At 36.5% G+C, this 21,812-nt stretch overlaps 1 protein-coding gene across 1 annotated transcript in view; it reads right to left on the bottom strand.

Moving 5' to 3' along the window:
* Positions 1–21,234, bottom strand: part of EPYC (epiphycan) — a 50,440-nt gene extending 29,206 nt beyond the window's left edge. The window contains exon 1 of the mRNA XM_031650658.1: positions 20,870–21,234. Coding sequence (XP_031506518.1) covers positions 20,870–21,034 — 165 coding nt within the window. The 5' untranslated portion in view covers positions 21,035–21,234. The remainder of the gene's footprint in view (positions 1–20,869) is intronic.
* Between the last annotated feature and the right edge of the window lie 578 nt (positions 21,235–21,812).

The following is a 21,812-nucleotide window of genomic DNA, read 5'->3' on the forward strand; positions in this document are numbered from 1 at the left end:
ACTCTGCTCTCAAATACCAGAGGAAGCATAATGGTTCACTGTTCTGGACCTCAAGGATGCCTTCTTCTGCATTCCCCTGCCATCTGACTCCCAGTTTCTCTTTGCCTTTGAGGATCCCACAGACCACACATCCCAACTTACATGGATGGTTTTGCCCCAAGGGTTTAGGGATAGCCCTCACCTGTTTGGTCAGGCACTGGCCCAAGATCTAGGCCACTTCTCAAGTCCAGGCACTCTGGTCCTTCAGCACGTGGATGATTTACTTTTGGCTACCAGTTTGGAAGTCTCACGCCAGCAGTCTACTCTAGATCTCTTAAACTGTCTAGGTAATCAAAGGTACAAGGCATCTAAATCAAAAGCCCTACTCTGCCTACCACAAGGCAAATATCTTGGCCTAAACTTAGCCAGAGGAACCAGGACCCTCAGCAAGGAATTAATACAGCTTATACTGGCTTATCCTTGCCCTAAGACATTAACACTGTTGTGAGGGTTCCTTGGAATCACCAACTTTTGCCGACTGTGGATCCCTGGATACAGCGAGATAGCCAGGCCCCTCTCTACTCTAATCAAGGAGACCAAGAGGGCAAATACTTATTTAGTAGAATGGGAACCAGAGGCAGAAACAGCCTTCAAAACCTTAAAGCAGGCTCTAGTACAAGCTCCAGCCTTAAGCCTTCCCACAGGACCAAACTTCTCTTTATACTTCACAGAGAGATAAGGAATAGCTCTTGGAGTCCTTACTCAGACTCATGGGACAACCCCACTACCAGTGGCATACCTAAGTAAGGAAATTGATGTAGTAGCCAAAGGCTGGCCTCACTGTTTATGGGTGTTTGTGGTGGTGGCCGCCTTAGTATCAGAGGCTATCAAAATAATACAAGGAAATGATCTCAGTGTCTGTACTACTCATGATGCAAATGGCATACTAGGTGCCAAAGGAAGTTTATGGCTATCAGACAACTGCCTGCTTAGATATGAGGTGCTACTCCTTGAGGGACCAGTGCTTCAGATATGCATGTGTGCAGCCCCCAACCCTGCCACTTTTCTCCCAGAGGATGGGGAACCAATCCATCATGACTACCATTATCAAACAAATTATAGTCCAGACTTACTAGAGGATCTCTTAGAAGTCCGCTCAGCTAATCCTGTCCTTAACCTATATACCAATGGAAGTTCATTTGTGGACTTCAAAGTTCATTTGTTCATTAATGGGATACAAAGGTCAGGTTATGCCACAGTTAGTGATGTAACAGTTGAAAGTAGGCCTCTTTCCCCAGGGACCAGCACCCACTTAGCAGAACTAGTGGCACTTACCCAAGCCTTAGAACTGGGAAAGGGAAAAAGAATAAATGTGTATACAGATAGCAAGTATGCTTATCTAAACCTACATGTCCATGCTGCAATGTGGAAACAAAGGGAGTTCCTAACCTCTGGAGGAACCCACATTAAATACCACAAGGAAATCATGGAGTTATTTCACACAGTGCAAAAACCCAAAGAGGATGCTGAAGCCATCAAAAAGAGGAAGGATAGGGAAGAACAGCAGCATAAGTGGCTGGCAGAGGCAGGGAAAGACCAGTAGAGAAGAAAGAGAGACAGAAAGTCAAAGAGAGAAGGGGGGATGGTGAAAGACAGAAAGTCAAAGAGAGAGGGGAAGAGACAGGGACAGAAAGCCAAAGAGAAGGAAAGAGAGAGAGGAAGAGACAGCGACAAAGAAGGAGTCAAAGAGAGAAAGAAACAGAAAGTCAAAGAGAAAGAAAAAGAGAGAAATAGTAAAGAAAAAACAGTGTACCCTATTCCTTTAAAAGTCAGGGTAAATTTAAAATCTATAATTGATAATTATAGGTCTTCTCCATAATCCTATAACACTCCAATACCACCTTGTTGTCAGTGTAAACAACGGCATAACCCGAAAGCACTGAGGCCACTGACAACCTGTAGTTTTCCTATCAAAAGTCCTTAACCTAGCAGGTTTCCTAATAGGGGATCTAAATCTTAATTAATTACCATACAAAAGTCCGACCAGATCTAGGAGGAACTCCCTTCAGGATAGGACAATAAATGGTTCCTCCCAGGCAATTAAGGAGAAAAGACACAATGGGTATTCAGTAAGTGATAAGGAAACTCTTGCAGAAGCAGAGTTAGGAAAATTGCCTAATAATTGGTCTGCTCAAACGTGTGAGCTGTTTGCACTCAGCCAAACCTTAACGTACTTACAGAATCAGGAAGGAGCCATCTATACCAATTCTCAGTTAATATGGACTGAATGAGGTCTTATTAATAGCAAAGAATAATTGAAATCCCAAACTTACAAGGTTTTCAACAGAAGTAAAGTTTGCTAGAAGTTAACAGTGAAACATATATTATCCTACTAGCACACACTCTCAACGGATTTCTCATACAGTTTGCAAGAAATAACAAAATCTATCCTTACTCTACAATCCCAAATAGACTCTTTGGCAGCAGTGACTCTCCAGAACTGCTGAGGCCTAGACCTCCTCAGTGCTGAGAAAGGAGGACTTTGTACCTTCTTGAGAAGACTGTTGCTTTTACACTAACCAGTCAGGGATGGTATGAGATGTCACCCAGTGTTTACAGGAAAATACTTCTGAAATCAGACAATGCCTTTCAAACTCTTACACCAATCTCTGGAGTTGGGCAACATTGCTTCTCCCCTTTCTAGGTCCCGTAACAGCCATGTTGCTATTACTTGCCTCCAGGCCCTGTGTTTTTAACATCTGTGTCAAATTTGTTTCCTCCAGGATCAATGCCATCATGCTACAGATAGTCTTACAAATGGAACCCCAAATGAGCTCAACTAACAATTTCTACTGAGGACCCCTGGACCAACCCTTTGGCTGGTCTAGAGAATTCCCCTCTTAAGCACACTGCCACTGCAGGGCCCCTTCTTTGCCCCTTTCCAGCAGGAAGTAGCTACAGTGGTCCTTGCCCAATTTCTGACAGCAGTTGGGGTATCCTGTTTAGAGTGGGGATTGAGAGGAAAAGCCAGCTGGACTTCCTGGGTTGAGTGAGGACTTGGAGAACTTTTTTGTCTTATAAGAGGATTGTAAAATGCACCAATCAGTTCTCTGTAAAAATGCACTAGTCAGGGCTCTGTGGCTAGCTAGAGGTTTGTAAAATAGACCAATCAGTGCTCTGTAAAGTGGACCAATCAGCACTCAGTAAAACGGTCCAATCAGCACTCTGTAAAATGGACCAATCAGCAGGACGTGAATGGGGACAAATAAAGGAATTAAAGCTGGCCACCCCCAACCAGGAAGGGCAGTCCACTCGGGTCCCCTTCCACCTGTGGAAGCTTTGTTCTTTTGCTCTTCACAGTAAACCTTGCTGCTGCTCACTCTTTGGACCCATGCCACCTTTGAGAGCTGTAACACTCACTGCAAAGGTCTGTGGCTTCATTTTTGAAGTCAGCCAGACCAAGAACCCACTGGAAGGAACTAACTCCGGACACACTAAGAGGTATGAGGTGATATCTCATTGTGGTTTTGATTTGCATGTTTTGATGATTAGTGGAAAATGAACTCTTAACAAGATGAAAGTTGTTTAAAATTCTTCAATTTTTTTTAAACTTTGTTCATAATAACCACAAGAATAATGGCCTTGCAGAAACACTATTACAAATTGGTTAAAAGGAAGGATTTGGACTAGGTGAGTTTGAATCTAGCCTCATTGTGAGACTTGGACAAGTTACTTTACCTCCTTGTGCTGAGACCTTGTGCTGAGCTCAGTCATGGAGACCCTAACCCAGCAGCGCTAGAGGAATTAAAGACACACACACAGAAATATAGAATGTGGAATGGGAAATCAGGGAACTCACAACCTTCAGAGCTGACAGACTCAAACAGAGATTTACCCACATATTTATTGACAGCAAACCAGTGACAAGCATTATTTCTATAGATTATAGATTAACTGAAAGTATTCCTTACAGGAAACACAGGGATGGACCAAAACAAAGGGATGGGCTCTGGTTAGTTATCTGCAGCAGGAACATGTACTTAAGGCACAAATTGCTCATGCCATTGTTTGTGGTTTAGGAATGCCTTTAAATGGTTTTCCACCCTCAGTGGGCCAGGTGTTTCTTGCCCTCATTCCAGTAAACACACAACCTGCAGCGTAGGCATCATGGCCATCACAAACATGTCACAGTGCTGCAGGGATTTTGTTTATGGCCAGTTTTGGGGTCAGTTTATGGTCAGATTTGGGGGACTGTTCCCAATACCGTGTCCCTCAGTTTTTTTTATTTGCAAAACCCTGGGATAAATAGTACAGATGATTTTAGGATTAAAATCTAATATATATAAAACATTTAGAATAATGACAGGTATATAGTAAGTGACCCAGAAGTGGTTGTTATCATTATTAGGATAAATTCAAAATCTTTTGACTTATAGGACAGTTTCACCCTTCTAAGTGTTATCATCTTCCATCTCACCAGTTGAGCTCTTCTGCTATCTGATTAAGCTACACTGGCCACCTTTAATTTCTTATGCTCTCAATGTTCCTTCACCTGTAGAACATTTGTGTGCACTAGGTCTTCTGCCTGGAAATCCCTTCTCTCTCCAGCTTTTCTAATCAACTGTTTATGTATTCTTCATATTCAGAACAAGGGTCACTTCCTCAGGAAAATTTTTTGTGATCTACTTGACTTAGACAAATATGTTTGGTTGTTCCCAGAGCATTGTGTACTTCTTGTTGGCACATCAACTATTGCATTTGTGTCCAATTCTTTAAATTGTTGCAGTTACTCCCTTCCTTGGATCCATGTCCCTTTGCAATATGACTTTCCAGTTCCTGTAATCACAATTTAGAGCCTAATTCCTTATCTTTGATTTCTGAATTTAGAATGGCCCCCTAATTTGGTTTAGTCAACAGAATATGCTGATTTCATGTTAATTTTGAGGATAGTTGTCCAGAAACGTTGCAAACTTTCATTTGTCCTCTATGAACCCTGTTTAATAACCATATAAACAAGCTTGGGCCAGCCTGTTGGAAGATGAGAGAGCACATGGTGGAGAGGAAAGCCACTTCAACTGAGGCCAAGCTAGTCCAGCCAGCAGTGTACCAACCTAGCATATACTCAGTGTGAGTCAACCCAGTGCGAACCAGCAGCACATCAGAGCCCATATATCTGAACTACAGAATTGTAAGCTAAATAAATTGTTGTTTTAAGTAACCAAAATTTGGAATTGATTGTTACACAGCAAAAACTAGCTGATACAGATTTTTATATTGTATCTGTGGGTGTTTGATTAATCTCTCTCTCCCCGTGAGGATAAATTCTACATATTTCTTTTTTTTCCCCATTATACTCCCAGCTGCTACTCCAGTATGCCTAGCAATTATTAGGCCTTCTGAAAAATACAATTGAATCAGTACAGGTAAATCATGGCAATTTTTGATACATTAAATGATCGTTTTGTGTATAAGAGTAAGAAAATATTATAACATGGTTAAAGTTGCATGAGAGTGACAGAGCAGGATTATCACCACCTTGGACAAGCACTGCCATTTTAAAATTTACCTTGATCAAAAACTGCCTAAATTCAAAGGGCATCAACCTAATGGCGAAGGTCAGCATAACCATAAACCACAAATAACATCTCCAGCCAGAAACATTCCAAACCCCTCCCTGACCACAGACAAGCTAGCCCCGAGATAACCTCCCCTCCAGCCAGAAAGATGTCAGCCCCAAGATAACCTCCCCTCCACCCAGAGACATTCCAACCCCATCATAAACTTTTCCCCTACGCAGAAACATTCCAAGATTGCGATGGGCCCCGTCACCCTAAAACCAATATATACTCTTAGTCTGTGAGCGAGAATACTCCTGACCAAAATTGGTCAGAAGCCCCTCTCAGGTTTATTTCTCTAAAATAAACCTGCCTTTGATTGTTAAGCCACATTTCATGTGTCTTTCTTATTTATCTCATAGCGAGAGCAAGTATGAAAATAATTAGTTATGGCTCAGATATCTCCATGTCTGCCTACAGACATTCATTATATGTGTTAACATATTATGAAAGGAAACTAAAGAAGATGTGCTTCAACTTCTTTAGATGAAACTAGCTTTGAATCTATTGCTGAGCCAAGAATTTTAGCTACATATGCTCTATATTTGAAGGAAAGATGGAAAAATTATACATCTAGTGGTAGAACCACTCCATTGCACAACTCTGAGAAGCACTATCTATGTGGTGTTCTATGTGAATGGTGCTTCCTAAATGTGTACAGTGTAATAGCCTTACCTGAGTACATATTAACTCTTAAGTGATCAGTTAACCAGTCTTCACACCTAGGTTTATCTTTTCTTTTTCTATAGCCTCTTTATCTCAATCATACTCCTTACAATTTTGACTCAAAACCCCAATTTAGTCAGGGAAGGATAATGTTTTATTAATCTTTCCTTTGCCTGTATGTGCAAATGGTAAATAAAGAGAGTCCAGGAAATCCCTGAAGAAAGTAAAAACATGTATACACTGAGATCCTTATTGATTCATTGATATTTATGAGGATACCATTGTTCCTATTAGAATAGGAAAAACAAGGCATATTTTAGTGTAGATACACCTAAGGCCAGAGATAGTCACATTAAAGTCCCCATGCCAAGCAATTAAAGTTACTTTCAGTTTTTCTCATCATAGAAAAGTGATATTAAAAATGCCCAACAAGAGGAAATGATTCTTCTGAAGCCATTAGGAGCAGCTTCTTTATTCTCGACTCTAGCTGATTAGTGATGATGATATAGCTAAAGAAAAGAAAGTAAGCTAAGGAGGCAGCCTAGAAAAACTGGGTTCAGAGAAGAATGGTTTGTTATTATGGTCAGCACTGTTTGGAGGAGGGAAATATTGAATTTGTTGAAAACAAACAATTCAGTCCACTAAAGAGATTATATCCGACATGGAGAAGAAAGGTTTAATTGGACCTCATCATGGGCCAGATGAAATATTCTGCAATTATGAATATAACTAGCATAAATTGTATACTCAGCCACGTATATTTCTGCTTAAATCATCTATAAAAATGCTAAAAATTTCTCCCTTTATACAACTGGGAAATGGATAATAAAGCAAAAGTTGAAAATGTCTATATTATGGCAAGTTACATTAGTAGCTGTAACAAACTAGCCCAAAATCCCAGTGGTTTAGCACAATAAAATATTCTGTCTTGCTGATATGACTCTCTAATGCAGGTAAACAAGTTTATGACATTCCTCTACGTAATTACTCAGAGATCCAAATTTCTTTCTTGCTAGGACTTCACCATTTTCAGCTTCAGACTTCAAGGTCCACTGGTATTGTCTGTGCATTGACAGATTAAGGGAAGAGAACTAGCCACATGAGCCAACATAGAATCAGAAAAAGTAAACAATGTGTTTTATCTGAATGCCCAGAAGGAAAATGAAACAGGTGAATATATGGAATTGTCTCACCCATCATGTAGACATAGGTTAAAGTTTCAGTCTGACACAATACTTACTTCTCATAAAAGTAAGAAAAATTATAACAAACACTGATTGTAGTTTACAAACCTCCTATATGGATGTTAAATAGAAGTTTTCATACTTGTCAATTTTAAGGGATGACTAATTATAGGTTTATTTATCTAGTACATATCATTGACATTAGAAGAAATAAAAGCATATTTTTGTCTCTTTATCCTCTGATTTCTTTTTTATAAACAACTGTTCTTAGATCTTATTTGTTGTAGCACTTACTGACATATAATATCACCAAATTTGTGTAAATTCACCATTATTTCCATTTATTTATTGTTTAATCTCAGTATTTTACTAACTGAAGTGAAAATTAATAAAGTTATGTAATGAATGAATATTTGCAAGTCAAATATCAAAATAGTTAATGGCCTTTTTGTTACACCAAATATCATAAAATCATTATATTTGGTATTGACTTGCTAGGATATCAAGTTTAGAACATGCACATGCTTTTTTTAAAAATCTATCCCAATGTATAGTTAGTTTTCACAGATTCATATCTCTAAAAGATAATGCTTATTTGTACACATTGCAATGTTTAAGTGAAAAATTCCATGCCAAAGAAACAAGAGCTGATTTTAAAGTTTCATTTAATCATACCCTCTAGTCTTTGTCTCTTTGGGGACTTTAGTATTTTTTTCTTTGCTCACATACTTCTCTTCTTATTTCCTTTTCTTATTGTCAGAAAATGGCAATATTCCATTTTTAGTCACCAGAAAGAGTTTCTACTTCAGCTTCATCCCAGTTTATTCAAGACTCCATTCACCATTGTCTCCTTAGGCTCCAGAAACTTAGTAAGTTTTTAAAATGTGTCATCTAGTTCTAATTAAATGTCTCCAAATAATATTGGTAGGGAACTTTGGCAAACACTTTAGACACATTATCTAACAGCAAAGTCAGTTCATATTCCCTTCCCCCTTATTGCCCTAGTTCCCTATGTAAGGATGCCAGAAAGACAATTTAGACAATTTAATGTAGGCTGAAATCAGTAATCTCATGAGGATGGGAGGAGGGGAGCGAGTCAGTCACAGTAATTGAAAACAAAGAAGTTGGACTGAAAACCAAGATATTTGGAACCTTCAAAACTCTAGCTCTTTATTTTTGATGGAGTAATTTAGTATTTTTTATTCAGTTTCAATCTTTCTCAGTGTAACACAAAGCAAATTGTTTCTTCTAACACAGCCTTTATTGAGGCATAAATCCATGCCTTTTGATTTGTAGAACTTTTTTGAATAAAACTACTATTTATACATAATGACAATGATGATAATAATGATGCATATATTATCACAGGGTAACTATAGACATTTCATATAAGAAAAAAAGTGTGTATTTACAGAGGATATCCCAGAGAGGACCAGCTAACCACCAACTGCCTTTGAAAGGGATAATCGTTACATGTTAATTTTTTATTACTGTCCAGTATCACTGGCAAATTCTTGCAAATTTTACAAACTTAGAAACCTGACTTTATCTCTTGGGGCAAAATTATCTTAAACAAGTTCAAAGACCACATTAAACCTGACGGCTAACCTTCATCCTCTTAGTGCCACCACATTCTCTGTAGGTAGTCCCACCTGGGAAGCTAATTATAGTCAAAAGATTGTTGATGACCATAGAACCAGTACAAAGGACTCTGGATAAATCAGCTCCATAATAACATGAGGCAAAAGAAGAACTCTTTTCCAAGGGATCAAACTCTTTAAATGTGTTAACTCTCATAAGTTTTTGCAGTTGTTAGCGTGATAAAAAAACACCCTGCCAAAAGACGACTGCCGAATAGTGATTTATTAGCCTTGACAACATTAGCCTCTGGGATCTTCTTTTTTTCTCTCTACTTCCAAAATTTACTGATCCTCTTCAATGTTCATTCTATCCTCTTATACATTACAGAATTAGTGTAGTTATAGTAGAATAAATTATTTTATCTTAAATGGCCTAGATTTAATTTCTTTCAATTTTATGTTTTTAATCAGAGTTTTGATATTATAACTCTAGAGAGAACACACTGACAAAAAGATTTTATCCTGTCTCAATATTTTTTAGATATATTTCTTTGTTCTTCTCAAACATGTCAAGGAATGGAGCATATAATATACATTTACATACATGTTATTTAACTCTTTAAAGCCCACATTGAATATTAGCAAGGGGATTTTCATGCCTATATGTGTACACATTAACCAACAAAGGGTAAGTTTCTCTGTCCCTGGAAAACTCAAGACAGGGTTTACTAGAATTTGCCCTAAGAGGGAGAATGAGAAATGTGGAATTAGGGAAAATCCAGGGAAGCTTAGGTGTATTAATGGAGGGCTAGGGAGGACAATAACAAGTGAAGTCCCAATTCTGGCTTAGAAATTAGTCTGATGGGACAACACATCCAATTAAAAATATCCAACTCAGGAATTTGAGGATTTCCAAAATGTTTTGGACAGTGTTACTTTTAGCAGATTCATAAGTTACTGATTTACAGAATGTAGAGGACTATGCCAGAAAACGAAGGTGTGGAACAGAAAGAAAATAAAAATTAACTAAAAAAGAAGGCTCTTTTTCCAAAGAACACAGTACTAGAGAAGTAAAGAGATAAAATTAAGAAGTGTATTAATTTTTTTGAAACAACTTTATGTGATACTGAAAGTATAGATGAGGAAAGTCAAACACCAAACCTGGGTCTCATCCACAAATCATTCCAATTTCAGTAGTCCTAGGTATGGATTAGGCATCGGGATTTTTAAAAGCTCTAGAGCTGATTCAAATATGTGACCAAGGTTGAGAATCACTGCACCAGAGAAGTGACTTATGACGCAGACTAGGATGTAGGAGACAGAAACACTAACTAAGTTCTAGAACATTGAACTATTGAACAAAGTCTTGAGGAGAATGTGGTAAAGGGATTGTTTTTTACTAGGTTCCCGGGGGGCATAGACTTCAAAAATATCAATAGCAACTTCAGTTCAAAAATATGCTGAGGTTGATTCTTCAGATCAGCTGTCCCCAACCTTTCTGGTGCCAGGGACTGGTTTTGTGGAAGACAGTTTATCCACTGGGGATGGTTTCAGGATGAAACTGTTCCACCTCAGATCATCAGACATTAGATTCTCGTAAGAACAGGCAACTCAGATCCCCTGAATGCGCAGTTCACAATAGTATTTGCATTCCTATGAGAATCTAATGCCACTGCTGATCTGACAGGAGGTGGAGCTCAGGCGGTAATGCTGGCTGACCTGCCGCTCACCTCCTGCTGTGTGGCCTGGTTCCTGACAGGCTTCATAGCTTGTTAAGAACTGCACAGCCAGGGGATTAGAAATTCCTGCTTCAGGTGACAAAAGCATGGGGAATGGAGAAAACTCTCTGAGAGGTACACTTCTTGAAATCCATAGCAGGAGGAAAGGGTGAAGCCACTGGGCATATAACATCCAGGCTGGAGAACCCTCTGGCTGAAAATACTTGCTCACTAGAGAGTCTGTCTTAGGACAGACCACCTATGCAATGCAGCATCAGGTGCCAGAAAGACAGGTCTTAGCACAAAAAGGGGAACTCAAAGCCTTCAAGTTTTCAGAAAGAAAGAGAAACTTCAGGTAAGACTGGACGACTGATTCTGCCACCATTGCATATTTACAGACTGTGCCAGAAAACAGAAAGATCTCAAATGTTACTCTGAGAGAAGGAACATTATATTAGGGAGAATTTTCCGAGTTCAATTCTTCTTAAATCATAGGCTCATCAGAATGATCTGGCTTGTTCACTGAACTCCTTCCATATAGCTTCTGATTCCTTAGGTCTGGAGTGGGACTCGAGTATTTGCATTCGTGACTAGCTCCCAGGTGATGCTGATGCTGCCAGTTCAGGGACCACATTTAGAGAAGAAGAGCTCTAATATTAGTCAAATGTGGTGTCATAATTTAACTCTTGGTGGGGCATTTCTCCAAATTGTGTTTGAGTACATAGATTACAGACCAGAGTCAAAGGACATAAACTGACCAACATCTGGATGAGGCTAAACCAAGATGTTTTCCATCTTATGACTCTCTCCAGGAACAATCAAAAGTCTTCTTAGATCCTCTGTTGATCCCTTTTCTCACTCCTAAGGTAATTGATGATTGAGAGAAGGAACTGGTACCAGGTGGTTCCCTTTTCCTTTTGGGGAGAACTGACTGTCAATTGCATACATTTCATTTTGCCCCTCCATGAAAAAAGATTTACAGGGGTAGATTCTGTACTGAGGCTTGTGGCTGGCCAGCACTGCCTGTGACTGATGGCATAGTTTATTTCTGGAGTTTTGTATTAGGGAGCTCTTACTTGCTTCACACTGAAGTAATGCATTAAATTCAGGGGGTACACCTCGCCTTTATCAATACAAAATAGAACATTTTGAGCTCTATTTTTGTGTGAATCCCATTTCTCTTTCTCACCTGATCCTGAATTTAGATAGGACATAATGGGAGCAAGTATAGAGGTCCCCTAAAACTTAGCATTACTACCCAGAAAAACTTTACTATTTTTATGTATCTCTATGAGTTTAATACAAAAAGGTGGGAATTTTGATATATCTACCCAACTCCTGGCTTTGTATTATGTTCCCAACTATTATTTTTTCTTTGTCTCACTTTCTTAGTTTGTATTTGTCGCCTCAAACACATGATCAGTAATATATATAATACAAGGTATGATATAGCAGGTAATATAGAAAATTATATACTTATAATACATATATAATATTTTGAGATAAAGTTATTGTACTAAGATTTATGTTTTCATCTTTGTATGTTAATTTGTGTGTACATTATAGCATTTATTCATGTAAGTAAACTTAAATACTGTTAAGAAAAGGTGTTGGATAAACAAGTAAATACTTTATATCTCAGATTAGCTGCCAGGTTTAAAACTAATGACAGATTCAATAACATAATTTCTCAGCATATGCGTTTTGTGAGTGAACTCATAAAAACTTACATTCCAATAGATAGCTATAGATCTTGTATACATATATCTTATATGTATCTTTTTAAACTTCCTCTATTGTACTGAAACTGTAAGACTACTAGCCTGAGACTGTCAAGGCACAGGAAGAGATTTGGTCTAATTTGCCTTCCCCAGTTCTTGACTCTCAGCAAAAGATTGGTAAGTGGATCTAATGTGAACCCAAGCACAATGGGAGTTAGCCTTCATCATAGCCCAAATCCCATCCCTTCCTTTAACGCATCTGTGATCATCAGTACATAAGCTTCTGTGGCTTTTAATTGAGTGAGTGATCCAATGGTAAAGTTAGTTGCATTTATTAAACATTTGCTACGTACCAGCCTCTATATTAAACAGCTAACATGTTTATCTTACTTAATCCTCAAAAGGTATATTCTAAATAGAAAACTGAGGCCCAGAGAGGTTGTATGACTTGCCCGAGCTTACACAGTTTGTGTGACAGACCTGGCACTTACATCTAGAAGTCTGACTTTAAGCCCTGTGTTATTCAGCATTATGACAAGGCTGCCTCCCAGTGAGGAAATGGGTGTAGAAATGAGCAACACCCAACGCCAGTGGTTTCTCCCATTATTCTTTATAGTGTGTGTGTTAATGGTTATGTGCTCAAGCAGAGCCAAATTGGAAAGAAAATATTTGTACCTATTTATTCACTTAATTTAGAATACCCATTGCACCAGTCAATTACTAATGAGAAAGCCCAGACCTAGAGCAGATAATATTCAGCTGATAATATTTAAATGACTGATCTTCCTTGTTTTGTTTTTTAAAAAAAAATGCATTTGAAATCCAGAATATTTGGACTTTTACTCAAGCACAGAATTAAGGTTTTCATTAAACGAAATTAAATTTTGAATTTAACTATCTCTCAATTTGTTCTACACGGTTGAATAAATTAATCTTGAAGCAACTCCTCTGTATTACCGCTATGGCAACCATTGACTTCCAAAAGCTTTAAAAGGCCCTGCACTGTTTGGCCTGAGTTACTAAAGATGTATTTTTATGGGTTTAACATACTGACATGTAGACACGTTAAGCACAGTGGAATTCTGCTTTAAACATGAGCCTGGTGCTCACATTTGTTTCCGTGATCTACATTAATTATCTAAAAGACCGTAACCATGAATACCTGGCAATGAAGCTGTATCTTACTTTCTATTTTATCTTGAAAATAGATGAGGAAGAAATGTATTTGGCAAAGCTTGCTCAATCCTCATATTCCTGACAAAGCATCTTTCAGTTCAGAAGGATCATATTACCTCTTGCCCCTTTAAACACTTTGACAGCTTAACAGAAATATTGTGTTAATTGTAATCACTTGAAAATGGTTGTTTTTCTGATTCTTAATAATCAAATCACTTAATTTCAGAGAAAAGAAACCTCAATATTGGGCACAGCTCAAAGAAGTAAAGATTAAACAGAAGAAGCAGAAAAAGAATGGGGGCTTTTAGGGCCACGGTCTCTCTCCTTTGGCATTAAAAGACTGGATTAAATTTTACTCAGAAACTTACTAGATGAAAACTCTGGACAAAATTCTGTTCTGCAGTTATCCTTATTTAATGGTTACAATAATACCTTATTTCTAGGGTTAGTTATTTGAGTTATCTTATGTTTGTGGTCTCATAAATAATATATAATACAAATATAAAGAAGTCACTGGCAAGGACTATCAGTATTTGTTTTCCCAATGAGTCTACATGATTGTATATTTTTTGTTGCTTAAGTTTTTAAGGTTCTTAAATACTATAGCTTAGGATGAGAATTAAATAGTTTAACACTGTTTTTAAAATAGTCTTATGGAAAGTCAATGAGACAACCATATTAAAATCTCGTCAGCAAAATTCTTTCCTCCCTTCCTCCAAATCATCTTCAGTAAAGAGAGAGATTAGCTTTTATTTTTCACATACTCTGGAAAAAGATATTTAATTCAGGCTGATTGTGTTAAAGTTTCTTCTTCCAACATAAAGTTTCATATGTATGAAACTTTCAAATATACTGTATAAATTGGCCACAGTAGGATATATTTTTAAATATAATGACAAGTATTGCATATCTTTTGCCACCAGAATAGTATAAATATTGCTAATATAAGTATTTTGTGTTCACTAAATACAGAGACAATTTCCTAGACTAATTACCCTTTAACATTAATGCAGTCCTATACCAATTTATTATAGTTACAAAAACTAATGTTAAGATACTTTTTATATATCATTATCTAAAATGTACTTTGATTTCTGGAAGTTGTCCAGAATTAGCTTGATTCTCCTTAAGCAATTTCTGGTGTTACAAAGCATCAACATATATTCTAAAGTTATTATCTTTTTTTTTAAATTTTATTTTTATCAAGTTCAGGGGATACATGTGCAGGTTTATCACAGGGGTATCTTGCTTGGTGCTGAGGCTTGGTTAGTTTGCATTGCACCATACTATAATAAAGACAAATAAAAAGAAACAATTCCTCAAGTTTTAATTAATACAACTGTCTTTATTGAGTTCTCTACCATTCCTACAACTTTGCTAAATATAATTTCATCCCTTTGAAATATCTTCCAGAGTTTTAAAGAATTCATCATCTGTAACTACTATACTTTATGGCGCCTTTCTTTACAAGAATGATTTTAAACAATCTGGCTACTTTATCTGTTCTTGGAGGAGAATTTGCCTCAATTTTAAGATCATTGGAGGGTAATATCGAGGAAAGCATCTCTCAAGCAAGAAATTTTCTATGACCAGTTTTCACTGATATTCCTTTATTCATTGCTACTGTTATTTACTGATGGATGCATATACCATATCATTCCAGAAAGGATACGAGACAGTTTTAAAACAACATATGGTAATACTTTTAAAAAATCTACATACGTAGTTGAGGTGACAAGAAAATAAAGGTAGGCAAAGTTATATGAAACCAGGGAAGACTGAGACAAAAATTGGGCCCCAGGTTGCTGAGCAGGCAAGCCATAATGACAAACACACTCAGTTACCAATACAGAACCCCGAAAGTAAGCAACTGTTTTTAGAAGTTGTAACCCATTCTGACACTGAGACCTGAGAGAAATTTTTCTTACACATCCCCACAAAGCCCATTGCATAGTGCCATTGTAAATGCCCTCCAGGTCATCGTACAGCAAATACAATTAACAGCTCTATAGCACTTTGTAGTATAACATTTCTTGGTGTTTACTGAATACACAGGGATAGTACAGGAAAAGTAAAAGTAATTATATAAGGCTACATTAATTAATGTAGTACAGGTGAGGAGGAGTTTATTAATCTGGATGAAGCCGAGAAAATTTTACTGGAGGAATGGATGCTGACATCCTTCTATAGAGCCTCTATAAATCTTAACATTGCTACCAAGCACTTTGCTGGAAACATGCTTTACTCATAGGTAGGGCTCATGTTGTTCTTAGAAAACAAGTTGAAGCCCCCTCCAACCTAAGCAAAATGAAATATCAATAACTTTATAACATGAAAATGGAGACATCAAATAACCACCTTCATCAAAAAGTCTATCTCAATTTAAACCACTCAAATAATATCAACTTTTGAACAATGCAGTTTTCTGATGAACCCTTTAAGGCAAATAGAAAAACGTTTTCCTAGACTAGTAAATATGTGATAAATATAAAATTATAGTCCAGAACTTAGATATATGTTGAAGAATGCATATTTACAATTAGAAGTAGTCTCATACCATTCTTTCTTACAAGAATAAGATAACAGAGTCAGTTATCTATAAAGGGTACCTCTAGTTCACATTACCCATAGAAAAAGGCTTTTCTTTTCCTTTTAGGAGTTGCGGAGTACTTGGCATTCAGTTCAACTAAAATAAATATCAAGTTAAAAGAACAATGTAGAGCTTGACAGAAAATGGGGGCAGAATAACAGTCTTTTATTACCCTTTTGGAAATTATTCTGTGATATGAGAAGACAGCATCACTATTATGATATATAATTACTAACTGTTTAATCTTAGTCAAGTTACTTACCTAACTGCTCTTTGTCTGAAAATCCTCATCTATTCAATAGGAATAACAATAGTAATTTATAGTTTTTGTTGTGAGAAATAAATGAGGTAATATATGTAATATGACAACAACAGTACCTAGCACATAATAAATGCTCACTTAAGGTTAGCTGTAGTTTATCAGAAAGCAAAAAGTCTACCTTTTGATCATATAGCCTATAACCAATTCTTATTCACAACATTAGAGTAAAATGAAAGTGCAGTAAAGCTGCAACCATTTTATGTCACACCAATACATTTACGTACTGGGTAATACATAGCACTCTGATGGCATTGTTGGGTCTAAAACTTGCTTCTAATATAGAAAACAGTGGATCATAGATAGTCTAGATCATAAGAAATCACACAAATCATCAGTTTAGAATTATATTACTGAATACAATTTTCAAACACATATAATTTAATGACCCTTTCTCAACAACTCAGGAGCCAACAAATCTACCACCATCAGTAGAAACCAAGAAAGTTCAATTGAGATTCTTCCCCTGGGTTTTGGGGGCAGTTTGACTTATTGACCACCTAAATCACCAGACTCACAAATGCAACACTTACAGTGGAATAATTCAAATTTGATTTTCAGATAAACAACTTTTAAGTTGTTCCATCTTGTTTTATTTTATTTTTTTTTACTGCTGCACAACAAATTGTTGTAAACTTAGTAAACCCATACCCAGTTTTTTAGCCTACAGTTTCTGTAGGTCAGAAGTTCAGGCCTGACCTGACTGGCTTCTCTTCGAAGGGTCTCACAAGGTCAAAGTCAAGGTGATGACCAGGCCTGTGGTCTCATGCAGAGTTCAGAGTTGCTTGTGTCTATAGGCCTGAGGACCACATATGCTTACTGGCCATCAGTTTCTCTCACCATTTACAGGCCTTCTACATTCCTTGCCAAATTGGTCTTTCTGTCTTTTAAGTCATCAAGAGACAGTTCACTTTGCTTTGAATCTCTCTCATGCTTCACATTTTGACTCTGACATCAAGATGCTGATTTAAAGAGCTCATCAGTTTAGGTCAGACCCTTTTAGATAATCTCCCTTTCTGAAATTCAACTGTGCCATGTAGCATAGCCCGATTATAGAAGTGATATCCCCAAATGTCCATAATATTAAGGATTGTAGAGGGCATGGGCATACTAGGAATGGGCCTTTTAGGGAACATCTTAGAATTCTGCCTACAGTATACATCACAAGCCTTAAGAATTAATCTGTCAAAGCCTAAACCAAGGGTCTATTACACTGGTACAAAATGCCAAGTCTTATAATTTGTAAGAAACTGGCATATATGTTACAGGCATTGTTCGGTTATCCTATACATTTATAATTTTAGGATAAAGGTTTTCTGTTCTACAGATGAGATAAATTATAGGCTAAAACAGGCAGAAACCTACCCTTGCCATTGGGGATTTAAAAAAATATGAAGAATTTCATCCTACCATTTTCCATTGTTTTATTTACCATGGATTTTTTTCTTTAACTGTACCCTATATGGGTTATGTTAGTAGTATTTAGTCAGAATGTTTCATAGGAAATTAAGAACAGTTGGAACAACTCACCTTAATATACAAAAATGAGATAAATAAGCTTACCACAAGTCACTGAAATCTGGACTTCTAGGACTGCATGAAGAAATTCATGTCATGAGTAACTCTATTAGTTAATCTAGTCACATGACTGGATCTATCATCTTTACTTCACATCACCCCATAAGAACTTATGCACTGTTTTTTCACTTGCTTGAAAAGCAATTCATTTTAATTTGTTAATATCTGAGCTAAAGTTCTTCTAAATTTTGTTCCTCATGTCATCTTATTTACTTTATCATATGTTTTAGTTTTTGTATTTCTTTGTTTCTTAGGTAATGGATGACTGAGCTGGTTGATTTCTTGTTGCTAGATCTACCCTATAAATATTTTTTAAAACTATTTACAGGTTTTAAGTGCATGATAGTTATTATAGCATATGTATATGCCTATTTATATCTATATCTATACCATCTACCTACAAACTGGTTTTTCTGATGATTAGCTCATCACCAAGGAATGTTAAGAAAGGGATAACTAATATATTTCAATCAACCACAAGGGACTGTTAGTGGCTCTCTGGCTCTCTGGGTCCCTCAGTCACTGAGGATTCTAAGTTTGGTTAGAAGTAAAATTGCTCAGAAAGGGCTGTGTGAAGTTAGAGTTGTTTGTAGGTGTTAAAGGCTGGAGTATGTAAAGATGCAATGCTTTATATTTGGTATTTCACATTATATTTGGCATTTCACAGGAAGTTGTTATTCCAGAAAACACAGATACTAAGGAGATATTGTATATTAAATCATCTTTATATAGATATGTTTGTTAGCTTAAATTTCTTGATGTCCTGAAAAATGTCTGAACCTCATGAGAATGCCTAGAGCTTTACGGGCAGTGAAAATGATCCTGATGGTAAGGAATGGGTTAAAAGAGTTCTGCAGATATAGTCATTTTTTTTCATTTTTGCCTAGAGAAGCCATGATCCCAAACAGCTTTTTTTTTCCTACTGTGTATTTGGTCTTGTGAAAGGAATAAACAGCACCCTTGAAACCATTCCCAAAACCTACTCAAAATAGAAGATTCACTTATGGCAATCATCAAGTCTCTTTGATCCTCTGTAATAGTTTGGGGGGAAATGACAAATAAGTTTGAACTAAAATGTTTAACTTGATAGATAAATTCAGAAATGCACTAAAGGTTTTTTTTTTTTTAACAAATGTGTTTTTATGCAAGATGAAAAAAGAAGCAAAGCAGACGAGTTAACCACTGAAAAACTTTCATCTTATATTCTACGTTGATGCATCACATTGGAGCTGTAGAAGTCACGTAGGGCAAGATCAGTGTTAACAACCATAAATTCTCAACAGAAAATCCTGTTAACAAACAGAATCCATACAGTGAAATAAAGCAAACAGTGAATATTATTAAAGACTTAGAAAATAAAGTCACAATCAAACTTGCAGAAGAAAAATGATCTGCTATTAAGCCTAAACTTTATTAAAGAGAGGAAAAATGGGAGGGAAAGATGAAATGAGGGTGAAAAGAGGGTGAGAGTGAAAGTAAGAGAGAAAGAGAGAGAGGGGAGAGAGGGGAGTAGATTTTTAAAAACTATCACATTGTGAAAATCTGACTGTTGTATTCATAAGGCAACATAAACAATATTGAAAAATTTTAGTATCTTAGTAAAGATATATCTAAGTTCAAGACAAGTTAAATATATGAATTCATCTAAATATTTCCTAACTTTGGTTATGAAAAGTAGTTATTCTAAGAAGATTTGCACTTTAAAGACGGCCCAAAATATGTTATGATCCTTTAAAGGTGAAGTAATTTTCTTTTTGTTTATTTATAGCTAATTAGTCTTTGTCAGTGTTGCACATTAGTTACACTCCAGCATTTCAAGGTCTGTTTGCTTTCTGATTCATAAAAATTAACCTGTATCCTTTAGTTATATTAAAAGCCTTGTATTTAATTAGGAACATGTCATGTCAAATTTATGGAATGGGCTACAACCTTGCCAATTTCTACCTTACTGCTGGAGAGACAATCAGTTATTTAGGGAAGCACATTCACTCTTGAGCTACAATGGAGTTCCAAACTATTGTTCTTTCTCTGTATTTTTATTTTTTTCTAGTTTCTTCTAGTTTATTTCAATCTCACATCTTTCTCCTTTACCCCAAATTTTCCTCATCATTACATGCATACCATTTAACTCTCTTCCTTGCTTATTAACTTTTTCTAATTTTCTCTGTTCTAACTTCACAGAAATGCATCTTTATGTTCAATTTGGCAATAAAATTTGAAGGAAATAACATGAACTTTAAAAAAGAAAAAGATTGGCCAGGCACAGTGGCTCACGCCTGTAATTCCAGCACTTCGGGAAGCTGAGGGGGGTGGATCATGAGGTCAAGAGATCAAGACCATCCTGGCCAACATGGTGAAACCCCATCTCTACTACAAATACAAAAATTAGCTTCATGTGGTGGCATGCGCCTGTAGTCCCAGATACTTGGGAGGCTGAGGCAGGAAAATTGCTTGAACCCGGGAGGTGGAGGTTGCAGTGAGCCGAGATTGCACCACTGCACTCCAGCCTGGGAAACAGAGTGAGACTCTGTATCAAAAAAAAAAAAAAAAAAAAAAGCAAAAGACTGTTCCGGTATTAACCTCCAAAAGATTGAACATGTTTTGGAGAAAAGGTTAATATGAAATTATTAACAAAAAATCTTTCTACTTATTAAAAAAACCAAGCATCTATTTGAAGAGAACAGACCGCAGTCATTCCTCATCCCATACATTTAAAAGGTTCAACAGTAGGAGGATCGATTACCTCAACTTGATCAACAGGTATGTTTTCATAGTTGTACAAATTATCCAGGTCTTCTAAGGTGGCATCATAGGTTTCTGAGTCATAGTTGATGGACTCTAGAGTTGGGGCAGTCACAGCAGCATCAAAGATGACAAGTCCCAGAACAAGTATTGCTAATGTCTTCATTATTCAAGCTTTCCTAATTATAAAATATTAAAATGCATAAATATTTAATTGATAGTTTATGAATAGTTTGCACTAAATAGAAATGATAAATTAGTGTCATTATCAAAGAACTCAAGCTGGGAGCTTTCCTTCCATGGATAATTTATAAACATAACACATGAAATCATCTGATTTCCTAGGACCATTGCCGCCAGATGTTCAAATTAATTCACAAACCTGTCTCTGATTTTACAGTGGATATTTTAATTACAGTAAAATTTTATTTTATAGAGAAAAACAGAGCTTATTCACAAAAGCCTTTTCATCATCTAATGGTTTTACCATTTATTAAACATTAAGATCCTTCATCCACTCTGGGATATGAAGTTGAAGATGATGAGGATAATGATGATGATGGTGATGATGACTGCAACTGTCATACCATTTTATAGGTGAAGAGACTGAGACAGAGTTGACTGGTAATACAACTAGGACATCCACAAATAATTCCAATTTTAGTGATCCATGGTGTGGCTTAGGCATTGGGGTTTTAAAAATAATTTAAAGAAAATAGGACTCATAACTGTTTCTTGTACATTGAAGCCTAAGGCCTTTTTCAGAACAAAGTAACAAAGTTTTGTTTGTTTTTTCTGTTACTTTTTTGTAGCGTCTGGATATATAAATACATACATTATTTAATATGTATATCAGTATTCCATGCAATATTGTCCAAAATGTTCCTAATGAAATAGAATAGAAAAAAAAATTTTTCCTTTAGTCCTCAGTATTTTATTTAATT

This window comes from Papio anubis, chromosome 9 (assembly GCF_008728515.1).
Source record: "Papio anubis isolate 15944 chromosome 9, Panubis1.0, whole genome shotgun sequence".
Taxonomy (NCBI): Eukaryota; Metazoa; Chordata; class Mammalia; order Primates; family Cercopithecidae; genus Papio; species Papio anubis.